The following is a 19,892-nucleotide window of genomic DNA, read 5'->3' on the forward strand; positions in this document are numbered from 1 at the left end:
GCAAGATGGAAGAGCGGGGAGGGAAAAACGACTCTGCGGTATAAACATTACTCTACAAAGTGCTCTGCGTGCGTTCGCACATGCGCCGGCATCCGCACAACTCAAGGACGATACCTGCTTTTCGAGAGGCGGGCAGCAAAAGAAAAAAGAACGGCAGCGAAACTCACACAGTACACGAACACACACGTTGGATGCGCGGCACTTGGCAATGGAAACAAAGGACGCGAAAGAAGAGAAAGAGGAAAAACAGATGTAAAACGGCCTACACACGCTCTCAGATCGTCATTAAACGATCGATGTTACCTCGGCACATCGGGCAGCGATTATTCGACAGCCGCAGGTGCGTCGCACACTCAGTGCACAGACACATGTGACGACACGGCAGAATCGTCGTGTTCTTCGGGTTTGTTAAGCAGACCACACAGAGGTCCTCGTCCTCGTCTGGGACTGCCAACGGGTTTGGCGCCTCCTCATCGTCACGCCCCACATCAAACACGTCTTCCAGGTCGTACACTTCGCTTCCGACCTGCAGCAGCTGCTTACACACTCTGCAGCTAAGTCGCACCGGCGCTGCGTCGGTCTCTCCGGTAGAGGAAAGAGCCTCCTTGGCTTCCTCTGGAAGCTCCAGCAGCGTGTACTGCAGAATGCGCTTTCGCGACGGCGGTGGCGGTGTGGAAGGGATGCTGGGGGATGCAGGAAGGGAGTATGCGAGGGACGGATGCGCCGCGCGCTCCTCTGCCCTCGCCTCCGTCTTCTGCGCGGATGCTGGCTGACGCGCGTTGCGCATCGGGTCTTCCGTCTCCCCCACGTCCACCTCTATCACCAGCGGGGCATACGTGACCCGCTCCGCGGTGATCGTGCTTGTTACGAGCGGGGCCTCTTCAAACTTCACGGGCAGCAGGTGCTGCGGGAAGACCTCCGCTCTCGTGACCACGGTGTCCAGTCCATCGGTCGCGTCGGTGTCGTAGATGCAGCGGGGGTGTGCGGGAGACGAATCGCCGGAGGCAAGGTGAATACCATACCCTGAGCGGTACTCCACCGACACCCCGGTCAGCACCCGCACCCGTGATGGAGGGGCGGAGGCGGCGACACGGAACGTTAAAGCAAGTCCCGTGCCCTGTGCAGTTGCGATGGGAGGAGACGGGCCACCGCCACCGCCGCCGCCGCTGCTTCTGCTTCTGCTGCAGCCATCCCCTACCGTCGATGGTGTGGGCGGTGGCGGCTGCTGTGCGATGGAGATGAGTTGGAACTTTTGTCTACGAGGGACAGCGCAGCTCAAGTCCAGCGTGGTGGCCCGTTCTAGGGCATCATCGTCAGCGTCGTACTCCACCTGCACATCATAGATGAGCGGTCCGCGCATGCGATCGCGTGCGAATCGAATAGAAGGCTTGCCGAAGACGAGGTAAAAGTTGTGTGGTGCGTGGCGCAGCTCCTCCTCGCTCACGGGGTAATTGGTGACTTGGCTCGGTTTGTTGCCCATTTTGTTTTGTTGCCTGCTATCGTTACCGTTGATCGATTCGAGTGTGTTTTGCCCTTTTCGGTTGCTTGCCGACTCTCCGTAGCCGGCATTCGTAGTTTACAAATAATAATAATAATAACAATAAGAGAAGAAAAGAGACGTAAAAGCGACGATTTTATGGTCCAGCTCGCTGCAGTTCCACCGTGCAGAGAGAAGAGAGAAGACAAGAGAGTACAACAGGGGAGGGGGAGGAGAGAGGATTACAAGAGGAGGAAAACGAGCTCAGAGAAACAGCTTTGAATGAAGTGCGATGCCCGCGGGACGTTTCCAGGCTCCGGTGAGAGCGTCACATTGGCCGTCGCCGAACTTACCTGATTTGCCGTGGGGGGGGGGGGGGGAGACACTCGGCGGAAACACCGTTATGCATTCGCGACGTAATGCGCTTGGAAGCGCTGACAACGGTGAGCTGCTGCGAGGAGCCATCACAAAGCCCCACTCCACCTACCGAACAGCAGCGACCTGCCCCCCCCCCCTCCAAAAAAAAAGCGGGAGCGCACGCGCGGTCTGCCGCCCAACAGCGTCGATAGAACGGCACACCCCACTGCGGTGGGCGTCGCATGCCTGAAACGCCGCTCTACAAAAGACGCTTGCACCCCCTTCTGAACCAGGTTCTTTCATTGTAGGAGAACTCAACAAACAAACAACACTAATTGTACATGAGTATAAACAGCTGAAGGAGCAATCAAGAAAGAAAAAACCCGGCAATCCCGCGGCTGCGTCAACAACATCAATAAAGCCCCCAGCTTCACAGCAACGAAGGAGTACAAGCAAATTAAATGAAATGCACAGAGGCACCGGGTATATACATCAGGGTGCGACACAACGGCCTTCATCGCGGCGGTATTGTAATGCATCCGCTTTGCGCGGCTGCCGACACGGAGCCGCACGCACTACCCAGCCATCTACTTGCCGGTGCGCAGCAGGGCACGGCGGTACTGATCGGGCGCTTCAATCTCCTCTAACTCGTCCAACTTGCGGTCTCGAATGGCCTCCAGCGCGGCCTGGCGCTCACGTGCGTCTTTGCGAACTTGGTTGCCCTCCTCGATCTCCTCCTGCCGCTCCCGTCGCCGCCGCTCTTCCACCTCCATCATCTGCTTCAACAAAGCGAGGGAGTTCTCCTCCTGCATTCGGCGGACGCGGGCCTGCCGCTCCAAGTCCTGCTCACGACTCACCTTCTGCACCGCCAGCATGCGGTCCACCTCCTCCTGATCCTGCGCCTTTTCGAGTGCTTTGGCCCGCTGACGCTCCTCCACCTGCGCTAATCGTGCCTGCTGGAGCTCCGCCTGCATGGTGGACTCCCTCTCCGCCGCCTCCTTCTCCTTGCGGCGTGCTTCACGCGCGTACGCCTCCTGCACCCGCCGTGCGCGCAGCTCTTCCAACTCCGCCTGTTTGTCCTGCACACGCTGCTGGTTGGCCCGCAGTCGCGCCACCTCCAGTTCCTTCTCGTGCCGGATGCGTGCCTGCTCCTGCGCGTAGGCCTCTTCGCGGGCTTCCTTCTGCTTGATGTACTCCGCCATTTTTCGCTCCTCCTCCACCTGCGCGTCCCGCTCCTTCTGCTTCAGCGCGATTTGCTCGGCGTTGGCGATGGCGGCCTCCTCCATCATGCGACGCGCCGCCTCAATCTTGCGCAGCTTCGTGGCCTTCTCTTCCTCCTGCAGCCGCTCCATGTGCCGGTTCATCGCCTCCTGCTCTTGCTGGTGGCGCTCGAGTCGCCGAATGCGCTCCACATCCTGCTCCTTCAGCTGCACCTTGATGGTGGCCGCGTTGCGCCGCTGCTCCTCCAGCCGCTGCCGTTCCCGCTCCAGGTAGACCTGCTGCGCCTTCTCCGCCTCCTGCGCCATGAGCGTGTCCATCTGTCGGTTGTACGTGGCCTCCTCCTCGGCCCTCTTCTGCTTCTCTTGCAGCTGCGCCTCGCGGGTGGCAACGCACTTCGCTTCGGCGATGACGCGGTTCATGGCCTTCACCTCATCGTACTCCTCGTCGAGCTTCAGCCGCGCCTTCTCCAGATTTAACAGGCGCTCCTGCGCGAGTTCGATTTCTTCGGCCGTCTTCGGTGCCCCGCCGCTGCGGGCCCGCTCGGCGTCGAACTCTAGCATCTTCCGCCGTCGCTCCTCTGCGGCTTCGTTGTGCGTGCGCGGTGCCGCAGCGGTCGCGGCAGGGCTGCGCAGCGCTCCCGGGAAGATGCCCTCGATCATTCCGCGGATGATATCGAGTTCGGTGGCGGTGATGATGGCCGCGTCGCGAGGAGCACCGCGCGCCTTCAGTTCGCTGCGCAAGGCACCGTCGGACTGTCCCTTGCGGCGCGGGGGGAAGACGTCGCACGACTTGTTGGAGAAGAACGTCATGGCGACCGTTGGAGAAAAGGAGGTGCTGTTAGGGGTTTGATAGGAATCTAAGTGTTCAGTGGATCGGATGGATCCACGACAACGACGGTTGCTGTTGCGACGAAGGCTGCACACCCAATTAACTCCGTAGAGCTGCCGGCCAACGGCGGGTGCCACAGGCGCAAACAGAGAAGGAGCGAAGAATGACGCCTTCCTGAAGGCGACTGTCTAGATGATGGCGAAAAAGAGAGGAGTACGGAGCTGCTTCACCTACGTTTCGCCCTTTTGAGATTATTCTGTGCTGCTGCGTTGACTACACAAGAAATAAATTAAAAAGCCCCCGTTTGAGATGGATGTGTGGACGGATGGGTGAAGTTGATATAGAGGTGGTGGATCGACACAAGATAGCGATAAGGGGGGGGGGGAAGGAAGAAGAGAAACGAAAAGGTGACGAAGATAAACTTCCCTTTGCGATAACCGGCGAACGCGCGAGCGTGTCGATGGAAGCTCTGCGTTGCATCTCTCGAGACACACTACTTGGTCTGCAGGAGCTGCATCTACAACTCAATGGATGTGACAACGCCTGCCTGCCGCCAGTGATCAAATGCAAGACCTCCTTCGCCTGTTATTTTCATGATAAGGCCTCGCCATACGCGGCATAGAGTTTGCTTGATGTGCCTATTCACGCCACCTGACAAGCACACCGACGCTGTTGCGTGGCGGTGCAGAGACGCTCCACCTTTAATCCGTTCGTTTTACTGTATAGCACAAAAAGACACTGAGGAGGAAAACAAAGAAGAACGCACACACATGAGGTCCCCGCCGTGACACACGCACGGAAGGGGCATCGCACCCCAAGGACCACACACGAACACAAACACACGGCATCATCGACGTACAGGTAATAGCAAGTTATAGAACAACGGATGGAATAAGGTTGAAGCAAAGCAAAAGAGAAAAGGAAAAACCGGAGAATCGCAGCAGCAAACTGTATAAACTGAAACGCCCTCTAAACACCAAAAACGTGATAATACATGCTATTTCCGTTGCTGGGGGTTTTTTTTTTTTAAGGGAAGAGAAGACACCATTCCGCTGGCAAACAAGCAGTTGAGACAGCCATTCAAACAAAAATCGTTGGCTGAACCCTTCAGAGGGAGACGCACGACGACGGTGCCGCGCCGGGACCCAACGCGGTGGCCTCACCGAAAAGCAAAGGTACAAAGGGAAAATAGCTGTGGGTGGTCGTGCGTAGTCCGGGGCAAATCGGGGAGCACACCGTCGTGGACAGCACGACGACGTATCTAAAACGAAAAGGAGAAAACAAAGAAGAAACATCTAAACTCGATCAATTGTCTCTTTACCCCACGCCGGTCAGTTGTTTCTTGCTTGTGGCGCTTCCTTTTCCAGTGTGCATTCGTTGGCCCCAAAGGCTCTACGGGAAAAAGCCTTTCACCACCGTCAGTGCAGCATTCACAGGATAACAACACAGAAACTGAAATGAAAGTGTCGGCTTAAACGCACCGTGCCACCCCGAAGAGTGACGAAAACAGTTAAAAATACGTGTGCCGTCGTCGTCGTGCGACAATGACTTTTGCGGTTTGTTGTCTCCCCCTTCTTTCTTTTTCTGTCTTTCACTTCATTCCAGCGTTTCGTTCGCCCGGTACGGCGCTGCTCTTCTCTGCACAAAGTCTAATCGTGGAAAGGCGGAAGAGCTGTGGAGAGGCGGGGATACAACGCGCTGCCCGTTGAGGCGAGACATGGTGCCGTACACACCTGCCAAAGAAGAGCGCGTGCTACGAGCGACAATCACCTCGCACCGTGCGGTACGACTGCCGCCGCCAACGTGTTAAATAAATGATAAAAGAGATCAAGACGCAAACACGCCCGCAAAACGGAGGCCTCACTCCAGCGATTCACATGCGCGCGGAGGGAAGGCCAACCAAGATGAGGGGGTCCTTGCCAAACTAACAGTAGAACAAGAAGCACAACTGCACCATCTCCAACTTAGCAGCACTTGCTCTCCTTCTTTCCAGAGGAGGTCTTCTGATCAAGGTTGACGCTCTGCGCGCGTCCAGCCGCGTTGTTGCCCGCCGCCGGTGACTTGCCGTTGCGCTCCTTCATGTCCTCAAAAATGGACTTCGTGATCTGCTGGAAGGCCGTCTGCACGTTTTCCTTTTCCTTCGCGCTCGTCTCGATGAAGGGCATGTTGTGCTGCTGCGCCCAGGCGACGGCCTCCTCGCGCGTCACCTGCCGGCTGGAGCGCGCCTCATCGCTCTTGCAGCCCACCAACAGACAAGGGATGCCCGGCAAGGCCTGCTGCTTCACGCGGTCCATCCACTGCTCTAAGTGCACAAAGGAGGGCCGGTGCGTCAGGTCAAAGCACAGCAACACACCATTGGCGCCGCGATAGAACGCCGTTGCCACAGACTGAAAGCGCTCCTGTCCTGCCGTGTCCCAGATCTGTAGACGGACCCGCTTGTCCATGTAGCTCATCTGATGCATGCGGAAGTCGATGGCGATCGTGGAGGCGTAGTCCTTGTAGAAGACATCTTCAGAGAGGCGCACCGTCAACGAGGACTTGCCCACACCGCTGTCACCAATCACGATGATCTTGAAGATGTAGTCGCAATCACCGCCGGGGGCGCTCGGGTTGGTCATGGTTGCAGTAATGAAGAACTAAGTCGTTGCAGTCGAGTCGCGTGCTTTTCTGCCTGCTCGGCCTGTGCGTGCAGGGGTAGACAGGTAAGGAACGGAAAAGGTGAGAAGCCGTTGGCCCAAACGAATGATTGCGCTCCTCTACTTTATCTAGCTGCGGTGTATATGAGAAAGAAGAAAGAGAACAAATTCGGTTTTGTATGGCAGTGAACTCGCTGAAGCAATAATCTTAGTCCGACTGCAAAACAGCTGCTGTTCACGGCGAATGAGGCGAGCTACGCTTGTGGGCCGATGGAGTTGGAAATGCAGACTGGAAAAGGCGGCGTTTGTGTTTCACGTGAACGATGACGAAATATGGATGGAGAGAAAAATTTTATTTTTTGTTGATGGGTGCATCGACGAAGGAGAGCCGTGAGGGACGCGAAGAAGAATAGAAAGGATGCGGATACCACTTTCTCTCACGTGCGCGAAACACTGCTGTGTCGGCGCGTACATACGAACTTTATTGTTCTCTATGCTTGCGGTGCAAAGGGAGTGTGCTGGCACCGCTACGCAGTCGCGGCATCGCATCATACGCCACCACCTTCGTGCTGCTACTGCACGCGAGATGCAGAGCTACGAATAATGACTTTCTTTTACCGTAGTACGTCGCACCGGCTAGACAACCTGTTGCCGTTCGTTTCGCTGAAAGACGGTGTTTTAAAATGAGGTCAAGCATATGTTCCAACAGACAACGGAGCAACGACAAAGACAACAGACGGCAAGGGGAGAAATCACCGCCACGGCGTTACACAACGGTGCGCAGAACCTGGAATAAAGAAAAGAAAAAAGTGCTCATAGCAAAAACGGGAGACGCATAGCAACGACGACAGCGGCACGCACTCGTCACGCCTTCCCTCTCAGACGCAATTCATCTCCTTCTACCCTCCCCACCCCACCCCCCTGAGGATCGCCAGACGCGAGGAGGAGAGAGATGGCCAAACAAAGAAAGTTGTGTGCACTTTACACGATGGCTCGCCTGCACTCGGGTGCAGAAATATGAAGGCACAAAGTACAAGAAATAAGGAGCTTTGAACCCCAACAGCATAACAGAACCTCCCTCAGCCTCTTCTTTCCCTCTCGGGGGTGGGGTGGGGATGGGGTGGGGGGTCATTTCAACTGGAGCAGCACGACTTCTTCGCCGCGGGATTCGCGCTGCTTTCCTTCAGGGGGCGACCGCCGGGACCTATGGTGCGTCCTGCATTTTTGGCCCCCGGGTTGGCCGCCGAGGCGACGTACGTGGCGAGCTGCTGAAACGCCTGTGACACGTTCGTGTTCTCCTTGGCGCTGGTCTCGATGTAGCACAGACAGCCGTGGTGCCGCGCCCACGCGTCGGCCTCGCTCTTCGCAATTTGGCGGTGGCTGCCAAGGACGATACCCTCGCCTTGCTCATCTAACCGGCTCTCCACCAGATCTAACTTGCAGCCCACGAGAATCAGTGGCGGCACGGACGGCGAGTACCGCTCTAACCGCTCGTACCACTGATCCAAGTCCTCGAAGGAGGGCCTATTTGTGAGGTCAAAGCAGAGCAGCGCTCCCTGGCAGTTGCGGTAGAAGGCAGTGGTGAGTGTCACGAAGTCGTCCTGCCCGCTCGTGTCCCACACCTGCAGTCGCACACACCGCGGCTTCTTCTCGAGGGTCTTGCAGGTGCTATACTTGAAGTCCATCCCCAGCGTGGGGACCAAATCAGGGTAAAAAGCGTTGTCGCAGAAGCGGGAGGTGATGTTGCTCTTGCCCACACTCACGCTTCCGATGACAATTATTTTGTAGGCCAAATCCTCCTCCATGATGGCGACCCGCTACGAAACACTGCGGCAATCTTCCTCCACCACAGACTCTGCCGCTACAAAGCAGCAGCGCGTATACTCTTTATTTCCTTACCTTCTGTCGCGGGGAGAAGCGACACGAAATGCAAACAGGGACGGTGCAACGCTCCGGTTGTGCGCTGTCGGGCGAAAAAACTTCTAGAGAAAAAATCCTCTTTTGCAAAAAAAAAAACCAGAAGAAAACACGACGGTGGCACTAATCGAAATAAGCCGCGGAGGACTCACGGAAAACGGGAATGCCGCACCTAAACTTCCACTGCAAAGCGAGTAAAACAGACAAAGAGAAGATTCAGGAAGAGCAACAAGAAATGTGTATGTTTAACACCCCAGCACACGCAATCGCTCACGAAGAGCTCACAAAATGTAGTGAGTGGAGTCGCAAGTGCTTTCGTCTATTTCCCCTTCGTGCCCGTGCTGAGCCTGTGCCAGCTGCTCAAAACAAATTCGGATGTTGTGCGTGCAAGCGTGTGTGTTGCGATGCATGCCCCTCTGCTGAGAGTGTATTGTACACTGGCGATCAACGTGGCTAATAAGAAAGCGATGTGCAGAGAACGCAAAGGAGAAGGAGGTGATGGGAGAGGTATTCACAAGGGTGTACGTGTGTGTGCTTGTGTGCGCGCGCAATACAAACGGCGTTGTTCTCCGACTTGAGAAGGGAGGTCGCATTGAACAACTACCGCCAAGGAGACAAATGAAGGGGAAGGTAGTGCAGCTGTTTTATTCCTACTATTATTATTCCTATTTTCAATCACCGTAATGTGGCGTGTGCTGCGTGCCTTCAACATTCTGCGGTTTTTATTTATTTATTAGAAGATGCTTTTGGCGCTTTGCGGAAGCACACCGCCGACCCGCCGAGGAAAGGAATCCGCCCTCGCGGCGTCACCTGTACCATGTTGGGTGTGCCTCCTCTAACTGTTCGCGCAGGCAACGCACGCGTGGTGTCTCGTAGGGTGGCGAGCTGCAGAGCAGCAAGATTTGAAAGACAATCGCAGCGAGAGTGCCCAGCGCAAGGACAATAAACACGACGATGCGCACGGGCAGGTACTTGTCGATCACGTCCGTGTTGGCGGGCAGCTGCCGTTCTCGATAGTAGTACACTGCGGCGGTGGTGCCCGTGTCCGCTGCAGGCCCGTGGGGCGCCGTCAGGATGCAGCCGTACACGATGAGAGGGAGAAGAACGCACCCCAGCAAAATGTACAACGCCGCCTGCGGTGCGAAGTAGGCGCCAAGAAGCCCAAAGAAGACGCAGACCCCAATCGTGAGCAACACAGCGAAGGTGCCCGCGCCGACCCCCAACACCATCGTCATTTTCTTCTCTCTGTGATATCTATGGAGGGTTTGAAAGGAGTATATATATATATGTTTTATAAGTCGATCTCTGATAGTTCTGTGCTGTGTGGGCAAGCAAGAGACCATGAACCCCTCAACAACGCCGTGAAGCCGGTCCAGAAGGAGTCCAGCAAAGTGAGAGACAAAAACAAGATTCAGGCGTGAAGGTAAAAGGAGGACGAGGAGATGTAAGTGGTGCATCTGCGTCTCGCGTTGCGGAGCGTGCTGGCGGCATTCGTACTCCTCTGCAGATTTCAGCGCTGTCTCGATGCTTCGATCAAGGGGCTGCGTCCCGCTAACAGCTCGTTGGGAAATGAGACGAAAACAACGGCATCAAAGCCGCCGTCAAGGAGGCGCCGTGACGACTTCCTTCCTCCGTTGCGGACGAGGCTCTAACACATGCGGAGCTGAGAACAGCCAGTCAAGCGAGTAACATCTTCCGATGTGCAGCAATACGGAGCGGCACCACGCGAAATCGCTCACCGCCTCGCTGCACCTCGACGCCGGGACACGTTTTTTATCTTCCTTCAGTGCTTCCGTGTTCATTAAACTGCAGCGCAAAACAAACGGAGAACTAGCGCAGATGACGGAGAGAGGTCCTCTGCAGTGACGCTGCAAAAAAAAAAATATAATCAAAAAAGAATGGAGACGAAGAAAACACGGATAAGTCAACACAGCTGCATTGGCGTACACGACTTGAAAGCACCAAAGAAAAGAGACGGAGAAGATATATGTACACCAACGCAAAGACACCAATACTATACATTTGCCGCCTCCTTAACTGTACATCTCTAAGTTTGCCGTGGTGAGGGCGCCGCAAAAAGCGTGTTTCGCCACACCAACAACCTCAAAAGAAAAAAAGGGGAAGATCACCGCAGCTGCCACAGGAATTCCGGGAAGAGCGGCCGCTTTCCTTTCCGTTTCCTGCGCCACGAGAGGCCGTGTAGAAGAGGCGCAGACCTGATCTACAGAGCACGGTCCCAGTACTTGAAGTAGTCCTCGTCCACCTGGTTGGTGTAGAGCTTGTCTAAGTCAGCCTTTCGCTGCGCACTGGCCTCCGCCTGCATCTTGTGCGTCTCGGCAAGCTTTTCCCGTTCTGCACGGCGCTCCCGCTCGCGTTGGCGGTCCAGCGCGTTGGCCATGCGCAGCTGCATGTGCTCCTGCTGCGCCCACTGCTTCTTCTCCTCAACCTCTAACAAACGACGACGGCGCAGTTCGCTTAGCTGCTCGTCCTGGTCCTCCCGGAACTGAGACTTCTGCTTGTCCGTCAAGCCCTTGTAGCGCTCCGCCTTCACGGTGGCGCCGAGCTCGCCGACGACGGTCTCGCGCTCGTTAAGAAAGTCGCTGTCCATCTGGTACGCAATCTCCTCCAGGCCGAGGCGGTCGTTCTCCTCCTTGGCACGCACAGCCTCGCGTCGCTGCTGCTCCGCCAGCGCCCGGTTGAAGTCCGCCGCGTTCTTCTCCATCAGCCGGCGCTGCTCCGCAATATTCCGCTCCGTCTCGTGCAGGCGGTTGTTCGTCTCCTCGTTGCGGTCGTCGTAGGCGCGGTCGCGCTCCTGCTCCATCCACTTCTTCGCCAGCTTCTCATTCACCTGCTGCTGAGCCCACTCCCGCTGCTGCCGCTGCTGGGCGGCCCGCCGGGCGGCGTAGTCGAGATCCTCGCCCTCGAACTTCTGCAGCGACGACGGGCCGTTGCGGGGGTCATCGTCGCCGACACGCGCCGGCAGATCCTTGCGCTTCGCCTCCGGGTCGTTGAGGTCCCACTCGCGTCCCAGCTCCTTCTTCTGGAAGGTCTTGCGGTAATCCTGCATTTCCTTTTCGCGGGCGGAGCGGATCGCATTCACCTCCTGCTGCAGAGCACACGCGTGCCGATCCATTAATAAAGCCTGGCGGTCGTAGTAGTCGTTGCGCTCCTTCTCCAGACGCCGCAGTGCCTCCATCTCCCGCACCTGCGCGTCCAGGGCCTCGCGGTCGATGCCCATCTTGCGCACCTTGGGGTCCTTCAGCCGCTCCGCACGTTGGGACATGAAGAGCTGCTTCTTGACCTGCGTGGTCACGGGGCCGGTGCCGTTGGGGCTGCTGACCGCCGCACCACGGCTGCTTGCGGCGTCAAACCCGTTCTTCGATTGCGCAGCGGACTCCATTTGATTGTCTGGGCTTTTGTTTTAAGAATGCTGGCGTAGGAGGTGAAGTTGCGTCTTTAAGATCGTTTAGTAGTACAGGTACCTCTTTGAAGTGCCGCGAAAACGGAGAACTCAAAGATACACAAATTAAAAAGAAGGGGAGTTGTTGATGGACTCGTAAGCGGGCGAAGCGTCAACGCTGTGCTGCGATGGGCTTTCCTCCGTTGATTTACTGCACCACGAATAGAAGGGAGAGCAGAGAGGCGACCGTAGCAACGCGACACAAACGATACCGAGGCACACATCTTCACCCCATTCGTTTTAACGCGTACACTCGCGTTGGTAAGAGACGTCTGTACCACCAACGTTTCTTTTCTTTTCCATTTGTAAGAGAAGGCAATGCCCGGCAAAGTGGCAAATCCGGCTTCCACACGTTGCGGATGGAAAATACAAACAGAGCAGAATTATTTCTTTGCGTTTTCAGCGACGTCTGAAGCACCTTGCACCTCCTGGGAGGACATTAATAAATAGATGTGTATCCATAATCTGTGAGAAACCAACGTAGTGTCGATCAAGCAACATCGCAGCGAGCGGCATTGCGCTGCTTTTCGGCTGGCGACACCACCATACACAACAGGTAAACAAGGGGAAAACCCCATTCTTTGCGCACGCGCCCCTCACTGCAGCGGCTTGAACTCAATCAGTGGAGATGGCGTGGAGCACTTGAAGCAGAACTTGCGTGTGCTTCGATTAATTCCTTTGCACTTCGGACAGGTCCAGAGGGACAGCTCTTTGCCCAGCACCGGCGGCGGCTCCGGCTTCGGCTGCTGACACCGGTGACAGCAAACACTGGCGCGGAAGTTCATTTGACCACACGGGCACGCCCAGTCGTGCGGGTCCTCCCCCGGCAGGCATGGCCGACGGACACCCGGCGGAAGTGGCGGGGCAGGCGCGCCACACTTGAAGCACTCCCGCTTGGCGCGGTAGTTCGTCTCCCCACACTGGCAGAGCCAATCGCCCGGGGCCGCCTCGCGGACGCGCGCACGCCGAAGATTGCCGCGGATGCGCCGTGCGAGGCAGCAGGGGGTCGCGCTGCACACGCGACGTGTCTGTTGATGTGCTGCTGGAAAACCTTCCTTGAAGGGTAGGGAGGTGCAGGTGGCAGCCAGAGCTGCACACGGTGCCCTCCTCAACCACCCACACAGCTGACGTCGGCAGCACAGCATACTAATAGGAAAAGGGAGAATAGGCACAAAGGTGACGGTACAATGTTTATTGTGGGGAACACAGCGTTGAAGCGTCGATTAGCTTCGTCCGTCGCATCCAGCACACCAGAGAACCCTTCCAACAAGAAGCAACGCCTGTGGTACTAAATCACACCCCAGGAGAGGGTGGTAGTGGTGGGGGTTTAAAGCAAAAAGAGAAGGGCTGTAACGACTATTCAAATGCTGAGGTGAGGGAACAGCACCGAAGCGCACCTCGGCGTTGTTGCGATAACGCGCAAAAGACAAGGGGGTGCGCACTTTCAAAGGAGTACGAGCAAGTTGGTGAGGACGTTGCCGGGGCCGAGTGTTTGAAAGGCAAACGCTGCCAGAGAATAGCTCTGCGTTGGCGCGGACGTTGTTCAGCCGCTGCAGTCGTGCACATACGCAGGGAAAGCGCTGACAAGCATCCAGAGACGTCGCGACTGCACGAGGGATGGAGGACTGCACACGGCCTGCCACGCCCGCGTGAAGGTTCAAGCTGTCAGGCCTTTTCCGTTTTTCCTTTACTTTCTTAGGATTGTAATAAAATAATGCAAGGAGGTCAATAAATGATAGAAGATAGCTGTCAACGGCGCTAATCCAGAGAAGCAGCCGCACCGCACGCTGTCGTGCAGTTCGAGGATGAGCGTACGCCAAAGGAAGACATTAGCATGCAAAAATGCGTACTCACGAATAGACCACCGTCACAACAAGCAGGCATCGTACGCTTGTCCCTCCACCCAATCTTTCCAAACTTCTACAAAGATACCTTTAGCGTGTCCATGAGGGTGTGCAGCGAGTTCTGCAGCTCGTTGATCGTTTCATTCGTAATGTCCGGCGAGGCCGCGACTTGGCGCTGGATCTCAGCGAACTGCGCACGCAGCGCCTGCGACGCCTCTGGCGAGGTGCCACGCGTGCAGAAGTAATTCGCCACCTCCGTCAGCGCGTCGCCCTCGACGTAGAAGAGACTAGGAAGCATCTTTCGCACGGTGTGGTTGTCCACCGCGACGGAGCGCTCCAGCGCGCAGGTGGCGATGCGATGGAAGATTAACGCATCGGCCTGCAGCAGCATCGCCTTCATGGCCGCTGCCTGCTGCGCCTCCTCCGTCGGAAACATCGTCCGAACCCAGCAGCAGTTGATGAGGCGGTCGAGGGTCTGGAGGGCGTCGTTCTGCTGCGCGCTCTCCACCGTACCGGCAGAGGCAGGGAAGGCGAGCGCTTCGACAAATCCGACAACCGCCGACACGGCCGACGGCGGCTGCTTCACCCAAAACCAGTGGAAAAATCGAGACGACAGGGCGTTCACCGTCTTCACCACCGCCGTACACACCTTTGGACGCACTGCCAACTCGCTGTGGGGCGGGGTGGTGAGCAGCTGCCACACGCTCTCCAGCACGTTGGTGAGCGCCGGATCTGAGTAGAGCTGGAGCACACCGAGGTTGCACCACCCGCCCTGCATAATGCTGCACGCCACCGCGAGGCTCAGCCGCATCACCTTCCACCCCCATTCCGTTAGCGGCGCCTGGGCGTCTCGGTGCAGCGCGGCGGCGCCGCCCGTGCTCCCCAACGCTAACTGGGCCAACCTCGCCGCACGCACCAGGACGTGGCTGGCGTAGCGGAAGATGAGCACCGGTCGGGCGCTCTGCACCCCGTAAACGATACGTTGACTCTTGTTCACGGCGAGCTCGTTGACCAGCTTCAAAAGCTGCACGACGGCCAGCTGATTGCCGCTGTCTTCGCGCAGCGCCGCATCGGCGAGGGGGTAGAGCGATGGCTCAATCATGTCCATAATGATGCGGTAGGGCCGGCGCTCCGTGCAGCTCAGCACTCCCCGCACATCGCACAGTGTCAGAGCGAGGGTTGCCTGATGGCTCGCCGCTGGCTGCGGTGTGGTGTACGAGAGCACCTCTGTGATGCGCGCCAGCAGCGGCTCCATCAACGCATTCACGGCGCTGTCGGTCAAGGTGGCGGTGTCGAAGAAGAGGACCTGTGCGACGCAGCGCACAAACAAGTAGCGCGGCGCAAAGGCGTCGGCCTGACGCAGCGGTGCGGGGAAGGACTCGGCCGAGAGGTTCATCACTAGCTTGTACGACTGCGTCTCCTTCAGCAGTCGCAGCACGCTGGGGGTCGAGGTCCATTCATTCAGCAGCTCCAGCGCCTCGATGCGCACCTCGCTCGGCATGTTCGTGGCGTTCAGCATCGCCCACAGGGTGTACACGGCGAGGTTCACAAAGTACACCCCAAAGGTGCCGGCGGCGTCCATCTCCTCACACTGGCGCAGCCGCGCGTTGAGCTGCTCGACAAAGGCGGAGGTCTTTCGGTTGGAGTGCACGTACACCGACACCGTCTTGGCGAGTACGGTGCCGAGTGCCTGGACGGCGCTGGAGGCAAAGTGGCCGTGGACGAGACCGGGCAGGCGATCAAGCGAGTCGGCGCCCGACGCGTACTGCGTCAGTTGCATTAAGCTGTGTAGGAGCATCAACAGCACGTGCGGAGCTCCTTGGTCGACCGCCCCGGCGGAGAGGAGGGCCGCATTCAACAGGTGAAGCGACCACGCCCCTTCCTCGATGACCACGACGTGATCAGCAGAAAGATTCGGCGAGGCACCTCGCAGCAGCGACAGGACGGCCTGCCCGACCCCTTCCGCGTACGCCTCTACCACGTCCCACGCCTCCTCGCCACACCCGGTGACAATCTTGAGCACAAACTCCGTCTCCAGTCGCACGCCCTCCCTGTCGTCGTCCAACATGTAAACCACGTGCGTGTTGTGCGTCGGCAGCCGCAGCCCACCGGCCTGGGCATCGTCGACGGCCATCACTCTGCCGAACTCTGTCGTAAACACGTGGACGCGGCTGTGAATACAATCCAAGTAGTTCTTCACTACCTCCAGTGCGGCCTGCGCCATGGCGGCTGTGTCGTATGACGCGTACGATCTGGCCTCGATGAGGCACGCCCACGTGCTGAGCAACGAGAGCAGCGAGGTGGAGGCGTGACGCCAGTTGGTGAAGCACTGCTTCGTAAAGTCGCGCAGGGACTCGATCCATCGCGGGAACACATCGTGCTGCATCAACTCGTTCATCTCGCAGTTCGGCTTAACGCGATTGAGAAGACGGCTGAACACGCTGAGGGTGTCCTCTTCCTCAAGGTGGGTGTAGCGCTTCATTACAAGTTGCGACTGCAGCAGCAGCACGCCGTACCACTGCTGACGCACCGCCGCGTCAACAAAGACCGTTTTGCGCAGCGACACCAACGCGGCCAGCACCTCGAGCACGCTCTGCGCGACTTCCGCCTCCCAGTCTGCAATACGGTAGAGACTCCACAGTCGGTCCACAAAGGATACATCAACAAGGTATGGTGTCCAGCTCTCCGGGTAGGTGCGCGTGACCGGGTTTTCCTCAGCGTCCACGAGACCCGCGTCGCATGTGAAGTCGAAGTCCAGCACGCGCTGCGCCAACCGAAGCGCCGCTGCCACGCCGATCCGGCAGCTTGGCGGCACCTGCTTCACGATCTCCACCGCAAGCCGGTACACGTCCAGCAGATGCTCGTCGCGAAACGACTTTGCGATGCTCACGTCGCTCGCAAATGTTGACATGCGGTGCTCATTCAACGTCACGACGAGGTCAGCCAGGACTTCACACCCAACACGTAGTCGATCCCACTGCGCCTCGTGGCGGATAAAACTAAAGCAAGATGTGCAGACGCTGGAGGCCATTTGTGCCAAGGTAGGAGAATATCGATACCCACGCTGGACGGCCACACACACCAGCTGCCGTAGCGCTAGCTTCGCCGCCGCGTTGAGCTCGGGGTCGCGCGCGCACAGCAGGTCGTACACACTCGTCGTGAACTGCGTGAGCTGCTCGACGTCGCTAAAAATCGTCTCGAGGCACTCCGAGGCAGCCCGTGACACAAACATTATGGAGTAGGCGCTTGTAGAGTGCTGCAGCACCGCCAGCAGCAGCCCAAGCCCTATCTCATCGATTATTCGCCGCCAACCCTCCAAGGTCACCTTCAGCGTGGCCTTCTTGTCACCGGAGTACAGCTTCAAGCAGAATGCATCTACGTCTTCTATTCTAGTAAACTCTGACATCTATTTAAAAGAAAAGTATTATATATATATATATATATATAAACGGGTGCCTGTGAACTCCCTCCAAGCAAAGGAGGGGGTGGAAGCGAAAGAAACAAAAACCTTCCAAAGGGAAGAGAAAACAAATGGATAAGAGGGCCTTCTGTCTCTCCGCTATCTGCGTGTACGCATCAGCGCGACAAAAAGAGACAAGGTAAGAAATGAGGCGAGAAAGGAAGCGAACAACGGTGAGGAGAGAGCATGAGATGCCGATGGAGCACCGCTTACGCGTCCACATCCACTCCACAGCGATCCTTTTGAGACACCAATAGAAAAATCGCCAAGTTCGTCTCAACATCACCGCTGGGCTTCGGCCGCTTGCTATTTACGCACCGCTTCCTCTTAAGTGCCGTTTGGGCGTCTTCATTCGTTTGTTGCGCGCACCCTCCGACGAGCAGCGCACGCCGAAGGGGAGGCAGAATGTGCTGCTTTACATCGCTCTCGGCTCGATTTCCTCATCGTATATTTGTGGGTGGATTGCATATCTTTGCGAGTTCGAAAGCAGATTTGGTTGATGCAGTTTTATCTCAACGTGAAGCACGGCGACAGAAAACTCGCTGCTCACACTGAAGTGGGTGTGTGTATGGAAATAAAGAAGATGTATTTATATGGTGACAGCGCGACTGCACAGACTCCCGTCAGTTCACGAAAACGGTCCCCTCAAAGGATTGTTTTCGCTGCTCATTTGCGAGGGCGCCACGTGGTAGCCGCGCGTCACCACCTCGCGGCCATACGGAGTCGTGTGCAGGCCAGCAGCTAGCAGCGCATGATACAGTCGGACGCGCGGATCTTTCATTATTTGGTCGTCTGAAAAACCCGTAATGGAGGGGCGGGTAGTCTGCGCCAGGGTCTCATAGCTCTCCGTCTGTGCACTGGACGAAGTTGCCTTCAATACTCGCTGGGGATCCACCTCGACACCAAGTTGCTTATCAACGGATGCAAAGAAGCGCTCAAGGGCCTGCTGTTTCTTGAGTTGCAAGGCTTGCACTTCTTCCTCCTGCTCCTTCTGCTCTTTCAGGCGCTGCTCCTCTTGCCTACGGCGGAAGTCCACACGAGCCTCATTGCGCTTCATCCGCGCGGCCTTCTCCTCCTCGATGGCGCGCGCCTTCATCTCCCGCAGTTGCTGCTCCTTTTCGCGCAAAAGTGCTCGCTGCGTCTCGTACGCTTGCAGAAGCCGCAGCCGTTCTTGGAACTCCTCTGCACGCTTTGCGCGAAGGGCGTCGGCCTTGGCGGCCGCTGCGCTTTGCCGCTGCTCCTCCACGCTGCGGCGACGGCGCAGCACCGCCTCGTGTGCGGCCCGCTTTTCCGCCAGCCGGGCATGCCGACTTGCCTGCTCTGTACTGCGCTGCTGCGCCGCCGCCTCCTTTTCCAGTCGATCGTCTTGTGCTTCTTTTGCCACCACGAACGCCGACTCGCACGAAGAGAGCAGAGACGCGATGCTGCGGTGGTAGTCCGACAGTGCCGCCTTGCCCGCTGCCTGTGCCCGTCGCAATGAAAGGCCCTCGTCGACGGCGTGCTGCACCTGGGCGGCAGTCATGCTGGGGAACACTGCCGACACTCGATCGGCCAGGGCAGCTCGTGTGGCGGCAGACAGGTTGAACTGCCTTGCTTGATGGCCCATCTTAATGATGAGGCACACGGTACGCAGCACATCCTCCTCACACGTCGCTGCATCCGCGTACTGCGAGCTTTCAAGTCGCCCGCGCACCTCGTCCTCGGTGCTGCTCAGCGTGGACGCAAAGATCTGCCGCAGTTCTTCAGACGGCTGATACGTGTGGCACAGCCGTGCAAAGGCTTCATTTGCCTCGTGCGTAGCGGTGTCGAAGTCAACTGCGAAGAAGGAGGATGTGCCGCTTGCGGAGCTGGAAGAGAGTGTGCGCGCAAGGGCTTGCGCATTTCCCCTTTCCGATTTGATCCACTCACGAAGACGAGTCACACGTTCCGCCTTCTCCGCCGCTTCGTTACGGGCGGTGCAAGGAAGGGATGTACCACGAGTCAACGCGCCCAAGTCTTTCAGTTGCTGAAGGATGAGAGACTTTAGCGCGGCGAGTTCAGTTTGCCGCTCTTCGTGCTCGACATCCTGCACTAGCTTTCCAAGGTCGGCACGCAGGACTTCCAGATTCTCTTCGCAGATTTCTTGCTCGCGATTGAGAGCGTCTCGCTCCTGAAGCCATAGAGTTGTTTTCTGCACGGCTTCAGAATCACTTTTCAGCTGTTTGACTTTTCGTAGCAGTGAACTGGCCGTCTCCTTGTGCTTTGCGTTCCTCTGTCTCCATTCCTTCACGGCTGCCGTCTGTGTGCTGGCGTCCGCAAAAGCACTGGGACGGCTTTTTGAGTCCATGCATGAACGCCTCTTCTTGAAGTTACTTGGGTTGTTGGCATCGACGTAGGGGTGAGTAAGAGGTAGAGAAAGAATGAGATAGGAAAAAGGTGAGGGTCGAAAGAAGAGCAAAAAAAAAACCCACAGAGTTCAATAGAAATGGCGGCCGCGACAAAGGGATGCGGATACGTTGCACCGCTGCCCAACTTTTATAAAACACTTCTGCACTTCCGCCCCGCAGAAAGGAGAGGAATGCAAAAATCTGTGCTCTTGTTGAAGTGTTGAGGAACGGCTTCTGGGTCTCTCAAGCACAAGCCACAAATCGTACAGATGAAAACGAAAAGACACAAGCACAATTGCCATTTGAGATTGAACCGAAGGAAAAAC

General features: G+C 57.1%; 9 protein-coding genes across 11 annotated transcripts; all 9 read right to left on the reverse strand.

Annotated features, from left to right (window-relative positions):
- Nucleotides 1-274: 274 nt before the first annotated feature.
- ABB37_08196 (hypothetical protein) lies at nt 275-1,650 on the reverse strand (the record flags this gene model as incomplete). The annotated part of the gene is made up of 1 exon (XM_015807108.1): nt 275-1,650. Exon 1 carries the CDS (start codon nt 1,478-1,480, stop codon nt 275-277), a length of 1,206 nt encoding a protein of 401 aa, XP_015654503.1. The 5' UTR covers nt 1,481-1,650.
- A 771-nt stretch (nt 1,651-2,421) lies between these two features.
- On the reverse strand, nt 2,422-4,157 carry ABB37_08197 (putative mitochondrial hypothetical protein; the record flags this gene model as incomplete). The annotated part of the gene is made up of 1 exon (XM_015807109.1): nt 2,422-4,157. Exon 1 carries the CDS (start codon nt 3,862-3,864, stop codon nt 2,422-2,424), a length of 1,443 nt encoding a protein of 480 aa, XP_015654504.1. The 5' UTR covers nt 3,865-4,157.
- A 437-nt stretch (nt 4,158-4,594) lies between these two features.
- Nucleotides 4,595-6,809, reverse strand: ABB37_08198 (putative mitochondrial Rab1 small GTP-binding protein). Its single transcript, XM_015807110.1, has one exon. The coding sequence runs from the start codon at nt 6,499-6,501 to the stop codon at nt 5,848-5,850; it is 654 nt and encodes a 217-aa protein (XP_015654505.1). The 5' UTR covers nt 6,502-6,809; the 3' UTR covers nt 4,595-5,847.
- An 843-nt stretch (nt 6,810-7,652) lies between these two features.
- ABB37_08199 (putative small GTP-binding protein Rab7) lies at nt 7,653-8,890 on the reverse strand (the record flags this gene model as incomplete). Its single annotated transcript, XM_015807111.1, has 1 exon — nt 7,653-8,890. Exon 1 carries the CDS (start codon nt 8,322-8,324, stop codon nt 7,653-7,655), a length of 672 nt encoding a protein of 223 aa, XP_015654506.1. The 5' UTR covers nt 8,325-8,890.
- Nucleotides 8,891-9,242: 352 nt separating this feature from the next.
- On the reverse strand, nt 9,243-9,756 carry ABB37_08200 (hypothetical protein; the record flags this gene model as incomplete). The annotated part of the gene is made up of 1 exon (XM_015807112.1): nt 9,243-9,756. Exon 1 carries the CDS (start codon nt 9,669-9,671, stop codon nt 9,243-9,245), a length of 429 nt encoding a protein of 142 aa, XP_015654507.1. The 5' UTR covers nt 9,672-9,756.
- A 901-nt stretch (nt 9,757-10,657) lies between these two features.
- On the reverse strand, nt 10,658-12,048 carry ABB37_08201 (putative mitochondrial flagellar protofilament ribbon protein-like protein; the record flags this gene model as incomplete). Of its 3 annotated transcripts, none has more annotated exons than XM_015807115.1 (1): nt 10,658-12,048. In XM_015807115.1, the coding sequence occupies exon 1, from the start codon at nt 11,834-11,836 to the stop codon at nt 10,658-10,660; it is 1,179 nt and encodes a 392-aa protein (XP_015654510.1). In that variant the 5' UTR covers nt 11,837-12,048. The 3 variants fall into 3 exon arrangements, with proteins under 3 accessions (XP_015654510.1, XP_015654509.1, XP_015654508.1); XM_015807114.1 differs by having other exon boundaries at nt 10,658-12,030; XM_015807113.1 differs by having other exon boundaries at nt 10,658-11,947.
- Nucleotides 12,049-12,492: 444 nt separating this feature from the next.
- ABB37_08202 (hypothetical protein) lies at nt 12,493-13,185 on the reverse strand (the record flags this gene model as incomplete). The annotated part of the gene is made up of 1 exon (XM_015807116.1): nt 12,493-13,185. Exon 1 carries the CDS (start codon nt 13,039-13,041, stop codon nt 12,493-12,495), a length of 549 nt encoding a protein of 182 aa, XP_015654511.1. The 5' UTR covers nt 13,042-13,185.
- Nucleotides 13,186-13,816: 631 nt separating this feature from the next.
- ABB37_08203 (hypothetical protein) lies at nt 13,817-17,146 on the reverse strand (the record flags this gene model as incomplete). The annotated part of the gene is made up of 1 exon (XM_015807117.1): nt 13,817-17,146. One exon carries the CDS (start codon nt 17,144-17,146, stop codon nt 13,817-13,819), a length of 3,330 nt encoding a protein of 1,109 aa, XP_015654512.1.
- Nucleotides 17,147-17,828: 682 nt separating this feature from the next.
- Nucleotides 17,829-19,552, reverse strand: ABB37_08204 (hypothetical protein; the record flags this gene model as incomplete). The annotated part of the gene is made up of 1 exon (XM_015807118.1): nt 17,829-19,552. Exon 1 carries the CDS (start codon nt 19,524-19,526, stop codon nt 17,829-17,831), a length of 1,698 nt encoding a protein of 565 aa, XP_015654513.1. The 5' UTR covers nt 19,527-19,552.
- Between the last annotated feature and the right edge of the window lie 340 nt (nt 19,553-19,892).

This window comes from Leptomonas pyrrhocoris, assembly GCF_001293395.1.
Source record: "Leptomonas pyrrhocoris isolate H10 chromosome Unknown, whole genome shotgun sequence".
Lineage (NCBI taxonomy): Eukaryota > Euglenozoa > Kinetoplastea > Trypanosomatida > Trypanosomatidae > Leptomonas > Leptomonas pyrrhocoris.

Excerpts from the sequence above, each read along its gene's own strand:
- ABB37_08198 (XM_015807110.1), bottom strand. The coding sequence starts at position 6,501 with ATGACCAACCCGAGCGCCCCCGGCGGTGATTGCGACTACATCTTCAAG.